Here is a 20,848-nt window from a genome sequence, read left to right as displayed (position 1 = left end):
AGTTTTTGTAGTTTTCGTGCAATATACATACATTATATATATAAAAAAAACACCACTCTGATTCCTTAGTTAGAGCATAAGGATTTAAATCTGTATTTAAAAATAATACTAATAATTATTTGTTTAAAATGGATGCAGTTTCTAAAGAAATCAGTGGTGTATTTAAACGCATATCAGCTGTTTTAAGTCTGTAAATGTAGAAGCAACGTATATGAAGTAGCCTCGTTCCTCTAATTATACGAAGAAATAAAAATAATGACTAAAAATAGGTGTTTTTTTTATTAAACACTGAAGTGCATTAGCTGCATACCGGTACACAGTGGCGTGCACGAGCATTGCTGAACTGCGCTGTGCTCGTTCACGGTGCGACCTCTAATAACCTTATGCTATTCTATTCCACCCTAATGATTAAAAAACCCAAATCAGTTCTACATACATAAAAGAAGACACAATCCAAAACCAAACATGGAAGAAAAATACATCAATAGACTTTTATTCATTATTTTCTCTTTAAACATGTTCTTGAATTGGTTTGCCTTGTTTCACATATTTTTTTTCAGACTCAGCAAGTTGTAAAAACACTCAGGTAGTGTGTATAAAAAAAGAGGGCACCACCAAAATAATGACGGTTAGTCCACACACACACGTTTTCAAACATTTACATAAAATGTATTTTCTCTCTATAAGATTTCCAAATATGTGTACACATTTATATATAAAATACATTTTAAAAGTGAAGGTTACTCGTTTAATATAGGGTCTTAACCACAATCTGCTCTATTTGTTCTAATTTTTTTTCTTTGCAATGATCCATAAAGGTTTCATGTTTAAAAAGAAAAGTCGACTCGCAAAAGTCTTTCACAGAAAGACTCAGGAAAGGCAACGATGTTACTGACTACTGCTCTGCCTTTGCTCAAAAGAAGAGGAAGAGGAGCTGAATCTTCTTCCCCCCGACTGGAGCTCAGAAGCGACACTGCGAACGAAAATGATTGTACATCAGCAGCACGAGCGGTAGTGACGAATAAGGGCAGGAAATAAATTATAGCTGCTGAAAGAAAAACAAAACAACATTACCAATGTGATGTGTGCATTAGTCTTACTCACAAAGCAAAAGACACAATCCAATTAAAAATCATACCTTACTCACTATCAGAGGAAATAACAAAAAATATGTTATCATGTCCGTGTTTCGTTCAGACATCATTTCTGCGCTTTTGTCTGTTTGCAATAATCAGTCCCTCTGTGATCATCATGGCGTAATATGGCACAACAAAACTAAATTAAGTTCTGCTACCAGACTGTCTTTTTTCATTTGCTCTTCTTCCATGTACTTCAGTCCTCTTCAAGCAAGAGCGTGGCAGATCCTGGGCTCAACAAATAGCCCATACCAAAATAACAGACTTTCTCCAAGCCTCCAATCTTCGAGACACATTACACAAAATGCTTCAGAACAAAACGGTACAAACCAAGCGAGCATCCGTGATCCTGGAGAGGCCGTTAAATAGTTTAATATCTTTACACTATCTTTACACAGAGTTCTGAAACGAGTCTCTGACCGAGGACTAGGTCTGAACACAGGCCTCACTGACTGCTGCGCAAAACTCTGCTTAGTCACACACTGAAAAGAAATCAGGAGCCAAGAAAGACAACACATAAATGATACAAAAAAAACAAAAAAAACAAAACAAAACTCAAGAGAAGCATGTTGACGCTCCTGAGTCCGGTGGAAACAGATATTGGCAGATGAATGAAGACAGACAGAGTGCTGCAATGATGATCAGTATGTATAGTAAAAGTTTGACAGGGACAGCGAGAGAGTGGAGAAAGCTAGCTCCAGAGCCCCGCGTAGTTTCCGTGCAGGCCCGAGCAGAGAGGTCCGCCGGCCACAAACAGCTTGGTTCCAGAGTCATCATAGCAATGCGTGTAGACGGCATTCGGAAAGGAGCTGATGTCTGAGAAATAGCTTCTCCATGTTTCATCATGGTTCTAGGAAAAAGAGGACAATGTTGCTTATGACCCATATTCTTGAAGAATATCTCAAATCAAATTAGCGTCAGTTACAGATTTTTGAACTTTGAGGACCCCTTAATCACAGATCATCATTCAGACTTTCGAAATACATTTATCAAGTTACTGGTTTCTCTGTCTAGATCAGTATCAAAGAGGAAGAGTAAGAGAGAAGAGTAACAGATTTGGTCTTGATCATCTAGTTGATGTGCTTGAGTTAAAAGTGACAAGACAGAAAGAGGAAAAAAAACAGTCAGAGCCAGAGTGAGAACAAGAGAGACAGAGACTCTGTTCACATCTGGCATTAACATGCATCCTTGCGGGATCGGTATTGAAAATGATCAGTGCCAAGTATAGGTGTGAATGCAATCAAACTTGTCTTGAAGATTCAATTTGATCTAAAAATCACACAAACCACATTGTGGGTTGGTCAGATGACCACACCACGTTTATAGTGTGAACACAAATGCATCTCAATGCTTCATGGTTAGCAACCGAGAACCAACTAACTGAATACATCGGTGCATTAGATGAGCTCAACAATAGAGCTTTCTGCTGCTAGGCTAATGTATAAAGATGACACAATAACAGCTGAAACATGAGCAGTTGCTTTTTCATATTATCTCATCTACATATCTTGGCTCATCGACACTATTAGCAAGACATTTCTGCCTGAAAATAAATGCTGAGGAAGGCTGTCGTAATAAATGTGCGCGACAGCCTTTCTCAAGTGTAAACGATGTATAAAATCCATTCATAACGTCTGGTGCAAAGGTCTGTGTGTCTCGGCTGTGTACTGGTGATCCTTTCAACCAGGACGCATGTTAACGTGGGACCGAAAGACAAGCTGGCACAGAGAAAAACAAAGTACCAAAAGAGACAAAAGAGTCTTATGGAGAGCCAGACAGAAAGAAACAGGGACAGAAAAAGAGAGAGAGACAGACAGGGAAAATTATTAGATTATTAGATACTATATAAGATTCTGATGTAATAAACAGCTCTGTACCAGCCAGCCTCTCCCCGTGGTGAGCTTGAGAATGCCGTCTGTAGGGGTCTTCCGGTACCCGCCGGGTGAACTGGATGGACCATCAAGGAAACGCTGAGCCCTGATGTCGTAGAAGAGCAGGGAGCCTTGGCCTGTGCCTACTGTCACTATGTGCTCGTAGAAGCTGACAGAGCGAATTCCTGTCCACACATTACATATACAAGTAATTTAGTGACGACATAAAAGTGCTGAGAGAGTGTTGTAATGAATAAGCATGAGCGCAAAACATACCACTGCCACGTTCTCTGGAGCTCACAGACTTTATGTTTTGGGAAGACTGCCGAGGATCGAGAAAGGACACGTGTGCCTGGGAGCCGACCGCATACACAGACCAGTCCAGTCCATACGCCAGGCACACGTTCTCCTTGCAGTAGGGAAGCTTTGTGGAGAGCTCCTGAAAACAAAGAACGGCATAAAAAGAAGAACTGGTTAAGAATATTTACAGGAATGAAAAGTAAGAGAAAAGCAAAATGAAAAGCAAAAACACTGTACCTTACACAGGTTGTCCTCTGCCTTCCATAAATGGAAATATCCGTCTAAAGAAACAGCACCCAGCTCCTGATAGAACAGAAGTAAAGTATATCTAAAATATATGAAATGTGATATGAAATATGAAATGTGAAATGTGATATGAAATATGAAAATCAAGTAGAAGCAATGAGGACAGAGACTGACCTTATGGCTGTTATTGAAGGCTAGGGCACGCACTTTACAGTTGTATGGGTGGGTGTACTCTTTAGGGATGTCTTTAAGGGCCCGATGGGAGATGTGGGCGTAGCTGGGGACCCCTTCAGCATCCTGCTGTTTCTCTGTCAGACTTAACACATCTTCGGAGACCTCCCACAGACCCATGGAGCCGTCCCGAGAACCTAACACAACACACGTCAAAGAGAAAAAAAGTATTTGATACGTGGTTGATAAAACACGAAGTAATGAACGCGACACAACATGTCAAAAAACATTGTATTGTGGCCTCTTGGCATGGTTTAAAAAAAATAATAATAAAATAAAAACAACTTCTGAATTTCCTCAACTGAAATAAGATTCCCTTTTTCACATGCACGGTAATAACAGGTAAAGTCCAAGCATTTTAATTTTTCTAATTACTGAAAGGTCAAGCAGGACAAAACTGCATGTTTCATAGCTGTATATTTTATAATACCTTTAAAATAAATTCAGAAAAACTTGGACGCTCCTGATTGTGTGTAAAGACTATAATGAAACTCTCAACTTGATCAACCTCAGATTATTTCATTAGCAGAGACTACTGTAATATTATATATGGAATTTATTGTCAATGTACTGATTATGAGTATTAAATATTAATAAAAAGTTTTTTGCCATAGTAGTATCTCAAAATAACGCCTGTCTTTCGTCCTTCATCGATCAGCCGTCCCTCTGCACTTTAATGGAGTTTTGTGGGTGTCACTGAATGCAAGTGAGCTTTGTAGGAAACACTCGGTGAGCTGTGTTCGGCTTGTTCAAACGTTTACACGTGACTTTAAAGGTTGAGAATTATCGTGAGGAGTATGCGCTTTTTTTAACTTGGATTTGCAGTGCAACTTAAACAGATCTTCACAATATTTTCATGACTGTATACTTTTGCATCCCTAAAGCATCTTGATAAATGCTAGCTGCCTTTTTAACATTGGAGTTAAATGTTGAAAAAAAATAGGGTTACAGCTGACAAGCCGCTATCATATACAAACCATAAGCGTTTATGTTGTGTGACCTTTTTAGTTCGTGTCAGCACAAATGGTGCTAGAGACAGCACTTTTTTCTTCTTGAAAAACACAACAGTCAGCTAATAGCTGCTGTTTTTTTCTTTTCCCAGGTACACAGATTTGTTGAATGAAGGTTTAAATCTGCCAAGCAGACAGTCATTAATGCTGTTACCTGATACAGCCATGGTGTCACTGATCCAGGCAATGGAAAAGATCCAGTCATTGTGACCATCCTGAAACCAAAAATAAGTTAGAAATCATCCTTCTAATTAAGGTTAAATAAAATGCATAAAAAAATAAACATTAAAATCTAACAATTTTTCATGTAGCATCTGTCTGTAAAGATGCACACTCAAGTCAAACTCACATCGCCAACGCAGACTGGGTCTAATGTGGGCAGTCGATAGACAGCCAGGCTGTTCGGGTTATCTCCTCCGGTGGCCAGTAGACTTCGTGACGGATTGAGCTCGATGGCATGGATACCACAGCCCTGCTGGGCATCCAGTCCACCAGCTAATCCTGGGTTTTGAAAGACCGGGTTGCCTATCACACCCATGCCCAGGGAGCCTCCGCCCTGTCCTTCTCTGTCCTTTAGCATCGGGATCCGGGTAATTTGGCCCGTGAGCACGTCAACCACAAAGAGCTAAAAAAAAAGGAAAGAAAAAAAAATGATAGTTAAAAAAAAAGGAGTATCATAATAAATAAACATCCTCAATATTACAGTGATATTCATTTTGTAACAATTTCCTTGATAAGCAAAAAGCTGCAAATGGAAATGTTCAAATCTCACCGTATTGCACTTGGTCCCACACACCACTTGACGCTGATTGAGCCACTGAGATGCAAACACCTTGTTGAGGCAGCCCAGGGAGAATTCACGTTCTCTGAGAATTCCTGGGATGCGTCCTGCTGCAAAGCCACGCAAGCTACGCTGGAACCTCCACTCGTGCTGATTCTGAGGTCGAAACTCCCGTCCGCGGATAGCGGACACCATTGACTGACGGCCTTGCCACCACTGCTGGGCATGACGTGACGATGAGGATACGCGGACACGCTTATACACAGACTGGCACCAATCAAGCTGTCAAAGGGAAAGATAATGTGCTTCAGTCAGATTACATTTAACCCACTGACATCTTTTACAAAAATTAAACATAAAGGACAACAGAATGATCTTGTAACAGAAACAGATGTTAACAACATTTTAACAAGGCAGCGCAAGCAATTGAGTGCCTTGCATGCGCAAGCAAGTAAACGTTTTTTAACAACTGTTTACAGAATCAACATAGACGTAAACAACTACCTAAAATAAGAGAGTAATATTTTGAGGAAACCTAAACCTAGTAGTGTTAATTCATTACTTTTGTTACTTTATATTATTTAAGAATGTTGAGATTTAATTCACTTGGTGACAGCAAGCCAAATAAACAAAAGGAGATGACACACAAAGCCTGAACGGTATAAAAATATACACTCAATGGACAGCATAAAGTCACACAACATACTACACAACAGACAGGTTGTCAGTTTTCCCAAAACCGGCTACGTAATAACATTTAGGGTTAAGCAAATGATGCACTTATATTTGAAGTTATTTAAAAGATATTTAAAGAATTTAAAATTAAAAAAAGCACATTAAAGCATTTTATTGTAGCTAGATGTCACTAAAGATCTCACACAGTTCCAAATTTCTGTAGTAATAACCCTCATGTGGTATTTGGTCATTAGACAAAAGCATAGCTAACATTTAATATTAATATAATAATAAACTTAACTAAAAATGGTCAAAAACAACAATCTGGACCTTTAAAGGGATTTAAAACAAAAGTGGGACATTTAAGGTGATCGGTAGAAAATGTTTGCCATTTGCTCAAAAACTGAGAAGCAGCAGATCAGTGAAAATGTCACTCTCATGATCTTTAGACAAACAATTTGTCAAAGGACCAAATTAAAAATAAAATACCGCTGTGTGTATTTCTGCAGAATCGCACAAAAAATATACCATCCAGCTAATTTTTCTGCGACTGCAAACAGTGTGGAGCTGCACAGCTGCTAAACTGAAATCATTTAGCACTAAAACAGAGGGATCAAATATTGCCCCAGTATTAATATTCCAAAACTAAATAAAGCAAAACCACTCATCATACATACATATATCCACCTCACTGACCTATATCCAAGCATCCAGGTAAGAATCTAAATGACTATGAAGAAAGTATGTATATGCAGAAGAATGTAATGAATGTAGACTAATCCTGGTATTTGGGTATAATGTGCTGCCATGTGGAATATCCATACAGTAAGCAACAAAGAGCTCAGGCTTAGAGTTATTTTCTTCCCTTTTCTGCAGATTCCAATTACAGGAAGCACCAGAGCAAGCAGGCTGTGATAAAGTCATATGTTGTTCATTTTTTTTTTCCTGGCACATAACACTACTTGTGAAAGAACCATGAGATCTCAGGAGGTTATCAGGTGATTACTGATAGGACGTGTCTTACTGAATTTTAGGAAATGATAATAAAATTTAAAAAAAGCCACAAACAGCCAGCGGTTCAAAAGTAACCTTGTGATGATGATGATGATTATGATGATGCCCTTACAATACAAACAAAACAGAATGCAACATAGGTGGAGATGTTCTCATGCTGTACAGAGATGCTGTGTCCGATGGCTGCTTATTTTTTTATGACCGGAAACAAACACACAAACACGTTTTCATGGCAGAAAAAGGGTTCGACATTTAAAAGCTTCTGGAAGAGTGCACAATGGTTTACGTCATCTATGCTGCATGCAAATGGTAGTTTTATGTAAATGCTTGTCTACAGAAAAGGGAATAGAAATAGTTCGGGAAAATGTTACTGCTTATTTTATTGTTTACACTTTCTGTGGATTAAAAACAAACATGTCACAAGGCTTCTTCAAACTGACCACTCCTCCTCCATCAAGCAATCAGCGTTCGGCAGACGTACAGCAGCGCAGATATACACATGGGAGGACTGCGTGCTAGCACATCTCTGCATGCCACGTATACCCAGTGCTTATACCCAGAAGATATAAACCAGGCTTTTCGGCTATAAAAAGATATTCTGTCACTATATTCTCTTTTAAAATTAACCGCAGGGGTGTAACATGCAAGGTGTAATCATGAAATGATGAGGCATCAGGATGCGAAACAGTTACAGTGTGTGTTGTGGACGTGTGTGATATCTTTGATTCTTTTAATTATGGATTTAATGCAAAGGTCCTTAGAATGTCCCTTACATCATGCATACAAAAATGCAGACTTTGACATACAGGACCTTATAATGTTTTTATTTCTTGTGTCTTGTTTATACAATCAAATCTTTGGCTGAATTCATAATTTTCAACCTGTAGCACATTTTGCTTGAATATAAAAAAAATCTCCTCATAGTAAATTTGACTTTTTTTAGTTTAATACATGCAAGAATGCACTGTAAAAAAAAAAAAAAAGTGTATATTGTCTAAATAATAAAATAAAAAAAGGAGTCATCATTTTCTTACATTTAAATTCTGTTTTTATTTTCAGAATCGAGTTTGAAAACGCAATACGGTGTCGTATCGTCACGCAAATTCTTCACTCCTGAAGAAAACCAACTGACTGTTACAAAGCACTGACACTGGAGACTCCTTCTTTAAACGTATCTCCTTATTCACCATATCAACAAAGAGATGTTTTGGTATAAGTATATCTATTTTTTTTTTAAATATATAGAAATTTAAATCTAGACAGAGTTATTCGTTTTTTATAACTGGAAACGTTGAATGAGGAAAGGTTTTTTTTTTTTGTATTTAAGAAAGAACAGAAAAACCTGACCATCACTAAGTGCCTCACAAATATATTAAACGTTTCAATCCTTTCACTTTGAGACACTTCACTTCACACGTAAGCCAAAAAAAACGACGTGTTCTGTGATATAAAGTAATCGTACAAATCGTTTACAAATAAAAACAAGCAACTGAAATAATACCAAACACAGCTAACTTTCTAGCCACCACAAATCACCTGTGAAAGTTCATCCTTGACATTACTCACATTTGTAAACATTTATTTATTTATTTTGAGGTAGCTAGATATCTAAAGATAAAGATAACTCGGCCACTTTATTATTTATTAACTAGCCTCTCAGGTATGCTAACACGTTAACCTAGATAATCGGGGTCAGTTGTGTTATCCTAAGTTACATAACCCTTCGGTTAAACGTGAAGTCTTCGGTTTACTCGAGGTGTCGACTCACGTGTCGGTTACGTTTAAACGCTTTTAATACTTAACTTGTTCACGAGCTATTGAATGAATCGTTTCGAAATACTCGAATAGTACTACACCGCTAGCTAGCTAGCTAGCCAGGCAGCTAGCCGGTCACTGTTAGCAGCTGTCCAAGGAATCTCGTTATTATTACGGTTTGGATAAATTGGACAATATTTGAGGTGTTTTTTTGTTTTGTTTTGCTAGAAAAACGTCTTTAGAGAGCTGACACCTAGGATATAGTTCATAATAAGCAGCTAAAAACAGCGCTGATGCTAATTGCAGCCAGTAGCCCGGTTTAGCAGAGACCTACCTGTTGTTCCTTGAGCTCCCCTGCCTTCCTTTTCCTGCTAACTGTTTTTCTCGCCATAATCTGACACACAAAGGTCCCTCACCCACATGGAGGGTAGTACTGGCGACGCTGGGAAGTGGGGCATATAACGGCGCTGGCGGCGGGGGTTTTTATTTAAGTGATGAGGATATTAATGTCCTCTAAGGCCTTGTCAACTAGCGGAGTTGCTATGGCTGAATGTTTGTGCTTCGTTACTCGCTCCGCCCCTCGCGTTGACGTCATCATATCTTGGCGTTGTTGTTGTTTTTTTAATTAATAGTAAATAAATAAATCACCACCGACGCTGTACCCAAGTTCGAATGTCAGGTATATTAAATAAATAAATAAAAAATAACGAGAAAAAAAAAAAAACTCAAGTGTTTCCCACCCGTATTCCGAAATATCTCCCCTATTGGCTAACAGCTTGGACTGTCATAAACGCCTGCACTGATTGGACAGTTTTAACTAACCGCTGAGGTTCAAGTGGGTCATGTCTTTAAATACTAGTGGGAAAAATAACATACAAGGAGTAGAAGTGGTACCAGTGTACTTCCAATGTGATAGACGTGTTCCACCACCTGTGTCTGTCAAGTGACAACAAACATTTGGCCATATAGTGTATGCATACACACACACACACACATATACACTCTCATTATCCACTTTAATAAGGACTGGGACTTAGCCCGCCTCTGTGTCACTGGATATCCAACTTCCTGTCAGATAGGCCACAAGCAGTTCATATGGGAAAACATGTCTCACGCCCCCCTCATCCTCAGCACTGGAGCCCCCCAAGGTTGTGTACTAAGCACCCTGCTGTACTCACTGAACAGTCATGACTGTGCGGCCACTACCAGCTCCACCAACATCATCAAGTTTGCTGATGACACCGTTGTGGTGGGCGTCATCTACAACGACTAGACGGCCTGCCTACAGGAGCCTGGTTACATGGTGCCAGACAAACAATCTCTTTCTCAATACCAGCAAAATGAAGGAGCTCGTAGTGGACTTCAGTAAAAAGCAGGAGAGGAAATACGGGACCCCAGTGGAAACAGTGAACAGTTTCTGGTACCTTGGTGTTCACATCTCACAGGATGGTCCATGGTCCGGTCACATTAACACTCTGGTAAAGAAGGCTCACCAGCGTCTCTTCCACCTCAGATGCTTAAGGGATTTTAAACTGCCCCCTAATGTGCTAAGAACTTTCTACACTTGCATCATTGAGAGCATCCTGACAGAAAGCATCACAGCGTGGTTTGGGAACAGCACAAAGCAGGACAGACGAGTTCTCCAGAGAGTTCTAGAGCTCTATAGTGCTCTACAGAGCACCATCTGCACTGAGCTCCCTGACCTGGAGTCGATCTACAGCAAGTGGTGCTGGACCAAAGCCAGGAAGATCATGAAGGATCCTGAATGAGGAGGAACTTCTTCCCACAGGCCATCCAAGCCCTCAACCAACATAAAACCTAGAACCAGGTTTCTATGGACTCACACATGACACTACTACCTCAGACGGACCATTTTGCACACCATAACTTGCACAAGTCACTTTAGCACACCAGGACCCTTTTGCACACTGCACGTCACATTGGAAATCTTTTCGACTCTTGTCACACTGTCAATTTACATACTTTGCACATCATATATACAACTTATCTAAATTATATTTAACACACTTACTTTCATGACTGTCCATCCCATTCATTGTATACTGTACAGATGTTTTTATTCTTACTTCTTGTATTTATCCTTTTTCTCCAGATTCATGTTTTTTGTTTTCTCTCTTTATTTATCATTTTCATTGCACCTATATTTTACATTTCAGTTTCTATTGTATTTCTTCTCACTAAAAGGAACAGTCATAAAACACATTTCACGTCATACCATGTATGTTTGTGTATGTGACAAATTAAATTAGAATTTGAAACATTCAGAAAGTCTTTCAGATAAAGACTTTATATCAACTGGAGATAGCCAGGTTCTATTAAATGAAACTATAAATGAATAAAAAAATAAAAGCTGTTCTTTGAAACCTCAGTTTCCCCACATGGTCAAGAAACTTGGACTCCAGTGAACACTCGGCCATATTTCAAACTCACCTCCATCTATGGCACCTATATCAACGATCTCGACCATAAGCGATAAAGGTCAGGTTTCACTAAAAAAGAGCTTTTTTCTTGATTACTGTTTTCCAGTCATATTAAGGAGAAACCCAGTGTAGAAATAATAGAGACTGCAAACATCTGGAACCAAAATCCAAGAATGTAATGCAGCTGGATGATGCAGTTGTGCATAGACTTGGCTTGGCTAGTCAGTAGTCTACAAAATGACTAACATGTTAAGTGTTTTTTACAGTGGTGTTAACATAAAAGTTGAAGATCTAGGTGTTTGAACAAAGTGTGCAGACAAGGAGGTGAGAAAGCTGGAAATAATAAAGTGCTGCTGCATCACTCTTTATGTAGAGATGAAGCCAGAGCTAAATACAACTGGCACCACTATAAGGTGGGGTTGATGGGATATTTATGATTCCAACCAAGAATAGAACATGATATAAAAGTAAAAAAAGTAAACTCGGAAATTAATTAAATTAATTATAATTTTTCACTGAATTTGAATGTTTTTACTTTAAAGCATCTACAGCACACAATCAAAAAATAAAAAGAAAATGTGAACCATCATGACTACGTCAGTGTACATATCACATCCTTAAGCTATTGGTAAAGAATTTCCAAGTCTTTATTACAGATTGAAGGTGTCAGTGTATCTTGAACAAATTTAAATACATTTATATTAATATCTATGAATCTTTGTGCCTTTTCAGCCTTGCATGTCATCTGTACGAAGATGCATCAACACATAAATATTGCATTTGCAGAAACACTCCAGTTTCTCTTTCCTTTCCAGTGTAAAGGTTGCTCAGTTTTTCCTTGTGGGTATTTGTCGTCTTGTTTTCTCTGGATGCACTGGGGTCATTAGATCTGTTAATGCACTTCCTATAGCAGAGGGCAAACAAACCAGAACTTAAACAAAATGGCTGTCCCTGCTGGTCGAACAGGGAAACAGATAAACGTACGATTAAAATGTACATGGATGTACAGCAGAGACAGGTGGAAGAAAAACAAAATGAGTAACCAGTTGGTGGCAAGAACAGAAAGGGCACTTTAAAGTCTCTGTTCAGACATGGTATGTGTATGAGCAAGTATTAAATTCTCATCACTTATGAAAAACATAGCAGCGATGTTGCTGCAAGTCCATTTCTTGTGGAATCACACCCCCGTGGCTCTCCTCTCCGCCCCTGTCCTAGGCACCGCCCCATGTCTTGTTTCTATGGCGATGAAAAAGGAAGGACAGCTCAGTGTCCTCTTGCCCACAATCACACAAAGATCACTTAATAGGGTCAGAGCTGAGGTCGGATGAATCGAACCCTACCATGAAGGGCATGTTTTTTTTTTTTGTTTTTTTTTTTGAGGGATACGTGTTCACTTGTCCAGGCTCCGATACCCTTGCTACACCCCTACCTCTGCTGCTCTTACTCACATCCTCCTCCTCCTCCTACCACCTCCCTCCCTCTCTTGTCTGTGGTACATTTTTTAAGAGCAAAGGAGGGCGGAACAAGGATGAGACACTGCTCTGGTTCAGCTTGCAGCCGCACGAGCCATTAAGTCCTCCAGAGCTTTATCCTGATCATTATTGTGCACTAATAGGACCTCTTTAATGGTGTCTCTCTCAAAGCCCATCTCCCCGAATCGGGACATCAACTGCAGAAACTGCAGAGCCTGAGAGAGAAAAGAAACAACATGATTAATATTGCGACTACACACTTTTAAACTCACTAAATGTCTTGGAGATCCAAGGACATACCTTAAAAAAAACTACATTACACCCACTTTACTCGGTATATACAGTTCACGGTTACAAAAGACTTACTATTGAGCGTACCACCTAGTGGTAACTTTTTTATTTTTTTAAACCAGAGTGCAATCAATGAATATAAAATGCATTAGGATGTGCAATTGTAGAATAATAAACTGGCAATGTGGTGATGTGACATGCCCCATGCAAAGTGGATTTACTGTTGCCACCCTGAGGCTTCTTATTAACTTACAGTACCATGTCCAGAAATGTTTTATTCCTTTTATACACCACCACTTTTAACAACATAATTTAATTATTAAATAACCATGTCACACTATTAAATCCATTTGTTTCTAGATTTAATGTCAGCAAAACCAGTTAGATCAGGTTCCTTTTCCTGCAGTAAAATGATGTTCCTTCTCTTGATATCTTTCACAGGGCAGTTTGCATCACAGTTTACAGTAAAGTCTGCTCTACTTCATTATGCGTGAAATGCTCATTAGCGAGACAGCATGTACTAGGATTCCATCATACAGTGTCTCAGCGTGACAAAACGATCACGCTGTCAGACTGATAACGATACCTGTTTCCCTACACTGCACAGTGTTAACATGTTGACTAGGAAATGTACTGTTTGTACACAACAAAACTGGAACTCTACAAAGTAAATATATGTAAAAGTTTGACAACAGGCCAACCTTTTCCTCTGAACACTGATACATTTCCAAACATTCTTCAACTGCTGGGGCATCAAAGCCTCGCTCACACAATCGACTGTGGACAAAAAGGTACTCTAGCACCTGTGAAATGAGAACAAATCCTTTAGAAATCAGCCACAATAGCAAGACAAAAAGGGTTTGTTCTGCTGACTGTTATGCTGCTAGACCAGGAAGAGAATCTCATTCATGAATTAATTCCTGTGCTTGCTGGTGATTTCGAAAAGCTGAACGTAAACCAACCTGTTCTACGTTCTGCCCTTGTCTCTGCATGGCTTTGAGCACGCCTTCGTAAGAGTAGCCCATGCCTACTAGAGTCTCCACACACTGCCGCTCGCTGGGCGAGAGGCCACCCACAGATGCCGAGTATGTGGGAGGGCCAGCTGCAGGGACGGGGTTCGACTAAAGGGCCAGTGAAACGAAAAGATCAACATAAACTGATAATAAACCCATGTTTATGCTACCAGGTGACAAATCACTTTAGCTCCTACATAAGGTCATGGTATGGTAGGAACTATATTAACACTTTTTAAAGCTAACCAATTAAACACTAAGTAAAGCAATCTGATGAAAATTAAATGATTTACTTGTGTTCATACTAAAATTATTCAGATTTGCAAAGCAAGGAAACTCCTCATCACTTACAATCACCAGAGAAATGCACCTATACAAACTTAATGTGAATGTACATGACAGGATAACATGAAACAATAGGCACATGCTCTTTTTTATTTAATAAAAAGTTCTTGTACATTACCTGCTGTGGTGTGCCATTTGGTGCATGGCCTGGTAACTCCACAGGTAGTGTAGAACTGGTCTGTGGTGTGGATCTTAGCAGGGCTAGTGGAGTACCATTGGGTAAACATCGTTGTGAGGTTGCTGGATATATAGTGAAGGGAGGGTCTGAGGGGGAATCTGCTGGGTCCGACAGCTTGGGGAAAGACAGTGAGCGAATGTTACAGGGGCGCTCAGCTTCAATCTGTCCCCTGGAGGTTGACAGACCACTAATGCCTGTCTGCTCCAAGTCCAGCAGTCCTACCAGGCCGTTGGGTTTATGGAAGATACCCGCTTTGGTCTGCTGAGGCTGTGCACTGCTGTCTTCACCAGCAGTGCTTTCAGGAGTCGAGACGGATACTGATGCCTGCGGCTGGCTCTGGAGGATACTCCTAAGCTCCTCTTTGTCATCCAGAGTCTTCAGCTCCAGCTTGTCAAAGGGGTCTTCCTCCCGCTCAAAGTCAGCTAGATTGAGACTCTGAAGTGCAGGTCTGCTGGCCGCTGGCTGCGCTGGACCAAACCTAGGTGCCGGGAGCGGGGTAAGGATCGCGTTGTGCCGTAGACCTGCCAGAACCGGGTTCATTGCCGGTGGTAGGAGGTCCTGCTCCTCTGCAGGACGAGCCTTTTTCCCACCAGCCAATCCGGCATCACTGTCCTGTAAGGCAGCCTGTCTTTCTTTTTCTGATTCTGCCTGCCTGGATTGTGCTTCCCGAGCCTCAGCAGCTCGCGCCTTGGCCAGGTCGTCCCCCCAACGTACAGTCAGCTTCTCTAGATTGAAGTCATACTGTAGGAGAAGTAACATGATATGATGAGATAAAATGTATGTGGCATACACAAAAATGTCATATGGAAAGAAAAATACTGAATACACTTGATTAATTGATGTTTACTTGGAAGAATGCTACTAAAACAAGCTAGTGTGAAACATGAACAAGGAGTTAAAGATCAAGGTTTTTTTGTACGAGGAATCAAATATTTAACATTTTTGGATAGAGTCTCCAGTGTCAGCACTTTACAGTTAGAATTAGAGTGGTTACAATTTTTTTTTTTGTTAATTTTAACACAAAGAATAAAACCACTCCATTGTTGATTCTTTTCCTCTAAATGCACACCCTTGTAAATATTTATTCCTTATATGGTAACCAGACCTTATGTTAAGCACAAGCTAGTTAATCAGTTAGTAAATATCCAGAATTCTCTCTGTTGGTAAGCTACTGATAAAAAAAAAGCTTGAAAATGACACTAGCTTTTATGTAATCACTTTACTTATCCATCAACTCTAATGGAACATGCAGTATAGGTTTTGTAAAATAGTTGGCTCGCTGTCACCAATCATTTACAGTGTAACAAAAACAGTAACCAAACTGACCTGTGTCTCTGCTAGCAAAGCGTTACAGTCAGGCAGACAGAAGCCAATGGGCAGACCCACTTTTGCTGGGCAGCGAAACTTCTCGTTGAGCTTGAATGGAACATCATCAAGGTAGCTGACAGGTCCTAGATATGAGGACACAAGAAAGAAGATAACTAACCAAAAATCTCACAGCAAGTGAAAGATAATTAAAGGTAAGCTAAGTTACTCACCATTGTTGTGGAGATCTGATCCAAACTTCCTCTCAGCCATTTAGAGTATCTGAAAATTGGATTGAAAAGACAACATGTCGGAGTCAGGCCCTGAGCCTCAGTGCAAAACAAGTGACCATAAAAGTCAGCAACAACAGGCCTCATTTATTAAATTGTATACTAATACATTTATTTAAAAATCATTTGCCAGAGCATTTTACACAAAAACTTTATGAAAATTTTGTATTCTACACTCATTCATGAGTTTGTTTACATTTTGGTGAAAGCATTCAATTACCACAAAAAAAAAATAAAAATAAAAAAAATGTGTTTGAAACAGCAGCTGACAAGCTACAAAGACTGAACTGCATTATTGGAACATTGTATTATTTCAGCTTTTGAATGTTTTATGACAGTTTAACTGGTTTGGGTGTTAAAAGTGAACACTGAAACTGAAAAAACTGAACTGAACTGAAAAAGCACCTCAATTACAGTGACAAGAGATAAATAAACAACTAACAAAAATTATTCTTCTACTCAAAACAGCTAATAAATGATCACGTGAATAGAATGACTTTAAAATAACGATAACCAAATAACCTACAAATTAATATTAATAATAAGAGGCTGGGAAGCTTATGAAGCAGTGTAACTGGTTCGGTTTCAAATGAAGAACAAATAAAAACACAGGAACATTTTTTTTTGCTTAATATGAGTTTAGTATTTAAATCATTGGCTTTCGTCCATGAAACATTTCTGTTCTGTAGTCATAAGAATCCTTTTTTTAAACACATGAAAAAGTCCTTAGATACAAAAACCTTATGTAAATGACTTGTATAAATTCCACCCCACTGAGATAGAGCAAGTGGGCTGTTGATGAAAGGTTTACGGTTTAACGCGTTGATAGTCCACTAGGAGGGTTCTTCAATACCGAAAGTAATAACGAGACCCAATGAGTCACTGTGTATGCAACTTGTTTACGTGACATAATTGACCAAATCATCCCAGGTTAGCTAGTCAAGCTGGTTCCACTTGTTCCTCACTATAGGGCACTTATATATACATATATACTTTATATATATATATATATATACACACACACACACATATAAATATACACAGTGAGGAACAAGTGGAACCAGCTTGACTAGCTAACCTATATATATATAATATATATTCCATTTCTCTCAGGTCTAGGTAAATATTAACGCGTTATTAACAAAGATTGTAAACAAATTGTAACTTTTATTGTTAAAATCGTGTCAAAAACCAAAACAGACAGTAGCTGACTCCCAGCCTTTTGACTCGAATGCGACGTCCAAATTCGATAGCTAGCTAGCATACAGGCTTGCGGGTTATTTATTTATTTATTTTTTTACTACCCGTATTCCGACCGATCCCGGAATCTTGCATTCAGATTGGATGCTGCAATCGTATTTTCTTCGCGAGCATGAACTACTACCCAATCACAATGCGGTATAACTTGCCACGCGCAGAATCCGGAAGTGATCCGAATACAGGTAGATTAAAAAAAAAAACACCTCATAGTTACAGGCCTACATAGAGGGAGAAGGTTTGCTAACTAACAGTAGCATCTTCACTTCCTCCGCCACCGCCCCTCAAACAAACTGTCAGCGTAGCATTACAAGTATGTTTTCAGTACCTGCTCTGTCTTTAGTCGCCTATGAATCCGTTCAGCCTTCTTCAAATGTACAACTTCCAAGCAAACCTCTCCAGTCGTGAATATTATTGAAAGCGAAATATATTTCCTGCTTCATCGCAGGACGCCATCTTGGGTTTGGGTCCCTCCCCTTCTCTGGGATTCTTTTCGAGACACGCCCCCTTGGTGTTTTAACCAATCAATGGTGGAGTTTTCAGAACGTTATGTAGCTCACTGGCACAGCTTATTGTTTATACAAGAGCTGGGATGAAACAGTATCAGAATCAGAATCAGTTTGTGTTAAAATAACAAACTTTATTAATTGCACTGACTGACTGACTGATATATATATATGTATATATATTAAAAATAATTTTTATTAGTAGAATTAATTAAGCCTACTACTTTTATGAATTTTCCCTGAATTTTAAGAACTTTCCTAGATCCTAATTACCCGAAATGTATATTTAATTTAGTATTTTCATTGTTGTTGATTATTTTATAGTTTGCACTTGTTTGGGTTGCTAATGGATTATTTTAGTGGTGGAGCAGTTTCTTCAAATAAATAAGTAAAATAAGTTATTATATGGATTCACCACTAGGTGGCACCATTGGGGCCTACAAATCAACACAACATAACACATCAGTGCAAAGACTAAAATAAAACAATTAAATATGTGCCACTGCACGAGGAGTGTATTTAACGTTGAATATTTAATTTTGTGAGCAAATTGATGCTCCCAAGATGAGTGCTAATAGTTATTCGTACTATAATTAATAGCATAACCTTAATAATATATTTGTAACATAAATCAAACAATTTAAGGGAAATTTTTTAAAATGTAGGAAAATTATATCTATTTATTGCATAATTGTAATGTATATTCTTTTTTGTATAATCTTATATACTGTTCTAATAAACATATATTTCATATAATCATATATAATGTTCTAATAAACATATATTATATATATATATACATATATTATATATATATATATATATATATATATATATATATATATATATATATATACACAACTGGTGTGTGTGTGTGTGTGTGTGTGTGTGTGTGTGTGTGTGTGTGGGTATGTGTGTGCTATACATGTACAGAACAAACATAGCCAGGGGGTTTAAATGACACAAGTATTCTTCAAATTGCTGTAAAACATGATTCCAATGATTTTCAATCCATTTCCTAATTAACAATCCTGAACAAATACTTGCCAATATATATTTTATATTTATAAATATATAAGATTTATAAAAAAATGTAATCTTATTATAATTAGGCTAGTTATAATGTACTCTTGTTCTTGATTCAATAGTAAAATGATTATATTATATCGAAACAGATAAACAGCATCAAATGGCTATTAATGACTTGCCAATCTTACATCATTAATAGGTTGTTGTTGTTGTTGTATGTCTTTTGTTGCCTGTTGTTGGTGTCCGTTTTCTTGTATGTTGTGTATGTTTTTTATCTCAGTTTTCCCCTAGTGTGTTTCCCTGTGTTTGTTGGTTTTGTTATTTTATTAATAAATCCTTTGTCTGTATTTCCCTGCATTTGGGTCTGGATTTTGTCCCTCATTCTCCTGACATTAATGACACTATGACATTTATAAGCAAACAGCAGGAGGAACTTAATGAAGACCAAGATGAATGTAAACACATAAGACCATAAAAAAATAATAATACTGACATTTATACCATAACCTAATATAACCTTAATGTTTCATGTTGCTTCAGGCAGTAATGTTTTCATATACAGTAACACAAACATTAACACAAAATTCTTACCACAAAACCATAAAGTACTTTCTTCATTATAGAACTATGTGTGTGTTACAGGAATTAATATGTCTTAAATATCGTTTGGGACATGTTTTTATGGAGAAAATAGTCCTCTATGGGGTGGTACCAGTTATGCTACTTCATATCAGGCCACATCATTCCACCCAATTGTTGATAATATTCCAGCTAATAACAACATGGCCTCAAGTGCTTTATTGCTTTCATTCCAGCAAAAACAGAACATTTCCCTAATGCTGACATTTTTAAGAACAATTTCATAACGTTTCAATTTGGTTAACAACGTTAGTCATGTTCCATAAATATTCCAGGAACTTTAAGAGCACTTTCCCTTCGGGTTACATCACAGTAAACCGATAAGGAATGTTTGCTTTTAAGTGTTAGTTATGTAACGGCAAACTAACATTCTTGCAACATTCCTGTTACATTCTCATGAAGTCCCTGTGACATTTATTTAAATTGTTAAGATCTTTTAGTTTTAGATTTTTTTTAAGTTTAGTTAATGTCTTCCGTGTTTATATTTTTTAGGCTTTTTTTTTTTTTTTAACTTTTCATGGTTTAAGCATTTTAGGTGTAGCTCTTTCAGGTTTTGATCTTTTAAGTCAAGTCAAGTCAAGAAGCTTTTATTGTAATTGTAACCATATATAGCTGACACAGTACATAGTTAAATGAGACAGTGTTTCTCAGGACCATGATGCTTGATGTGCACACTTGAACACACACTTATATACATTTATACACAGTTATTACCTAACGACTGATCTTTATTACGTACAACTGATCCTTATTACGTACGACTGATCGTTATTGCGTTACGACTGATCCTTATTACGTACGACTGACTGTTATTACGTAAGGACTGATCGTTATTACGTATGGACTGATCTTTATTACGTAACGACTGATCGTTATTACGTTACGACTAATCATTATTACGTTACGACTGATCATTATTACGTAAGGACTGATCGTTATTACGTTACGACTGATCTTTATTATGTATGACTGATCGTTATTACGTACGACTGATCGTTATTACGTTACGACTGATCATTATTACGTAAGGACTGATCGTTATTACGTTACGACTGATCTTTAT

The 20,848-nt window shown here is 38.2% G+C and overlaps 2 protein-coding genes across 4 annotated transcripts; both read right to left on the bottom strand.

Annotated features, from left to right (window-relative positions):
• Positions 1-466: 466 nt before the first annotated feature.
• Positions 467-9,601, bottom strand: dcaf12 (DDB1 and CUL4 associated factor 12). The gene is made up of 9 exons (XM_060891132.1): positions 9,354-9,601; positions 5,567-5,857; positions 5,144-5,419; positions 4,949-5,009; positions 3,728-3,921; positions 3,545-3,610; positions 3,284-3,446; positions 3,014-3,192; positions 467-1,986 (listed from the first exon to the last, which is right to left on the bottom strand). The coding sequence occupies exons 1-9, from the start codon at positions 9,408-9,410 to the stop codon at positions 1,828-1,830; spliced, it is 1,446 nt and encodes a 481-aa protein (XP_060747115.1). The 5' UTR covers positions 9,411-9,601; the 3' UTR covers positions 467-1,827.
• Positions 9,602-12,083: 2,482 nt separating this feature from the next.
• On the bottom strand, positions 12,084-18,103 carry ubap1 (ubiquitin associated protein 1). 3 transcript variants are annotated; one of them, XM_060891048.1, is made up of 7 exons: positions 17,940-18,101; positions 16,298-16,346; positions 16,086-16,210; positions 14,700-15,500; positions 14,186-14,344; positions 13,925-14,026; positions 12,084-13,147 (listed from the first exon to the last, which is right to left on the bottom strand). In XM_060891048.1, exons 2-7 carry the CDS (start codon positions 16,335-16,337, stop codon positions 13,007-13,009), a joined length of 1,368 nt encoding a protein of 455 aa, XP_060747031.1. In that variant the 5' UTR covers positions 16,338-16,346; positions 17,940-18,101; the 3' UTR covers positions 12,084-13,006. The 3 variants fall into 3 exon arrangements, with proteins under 3 accessions (XP_060747031.1, XP_060747032.1, XP_060747033.1); XM_060891049.1 differs by lacking the exon at positions 13,925-14,026 and having other exon boundaries at positions 17,940-18,103; XM_060891050.1 differs by lacking the exons at positions 13,925-14,026; positions 14,186-14,344 and having other exon boundaries at positions 17,940-18,102.
• Between the last annotated feature and the right edge of the window lie 2,745 nt (positions 18,104-20,848).

Source organism: Tachysurus vachellii, chromosome 17 (genome assembly GCF_030014155.1).
Source record: "Tachysurus vachellii isolate PV-2020 chromosome 17, HZAU_Pvac_v1, whole genome shotgun sequence".
Taxonomy (NCBI): Eukaryota; Metazoa; Chordata; class Actinopteri; order Siluriformes; family Bagridae; genus Tachysurus; species Tachysurus vachellii.
The sequence above is the reverse complement of the archived record's forward strand: the minus strand, read 5'-3'. Positions and strand labels throughout refer to the sequence as shown.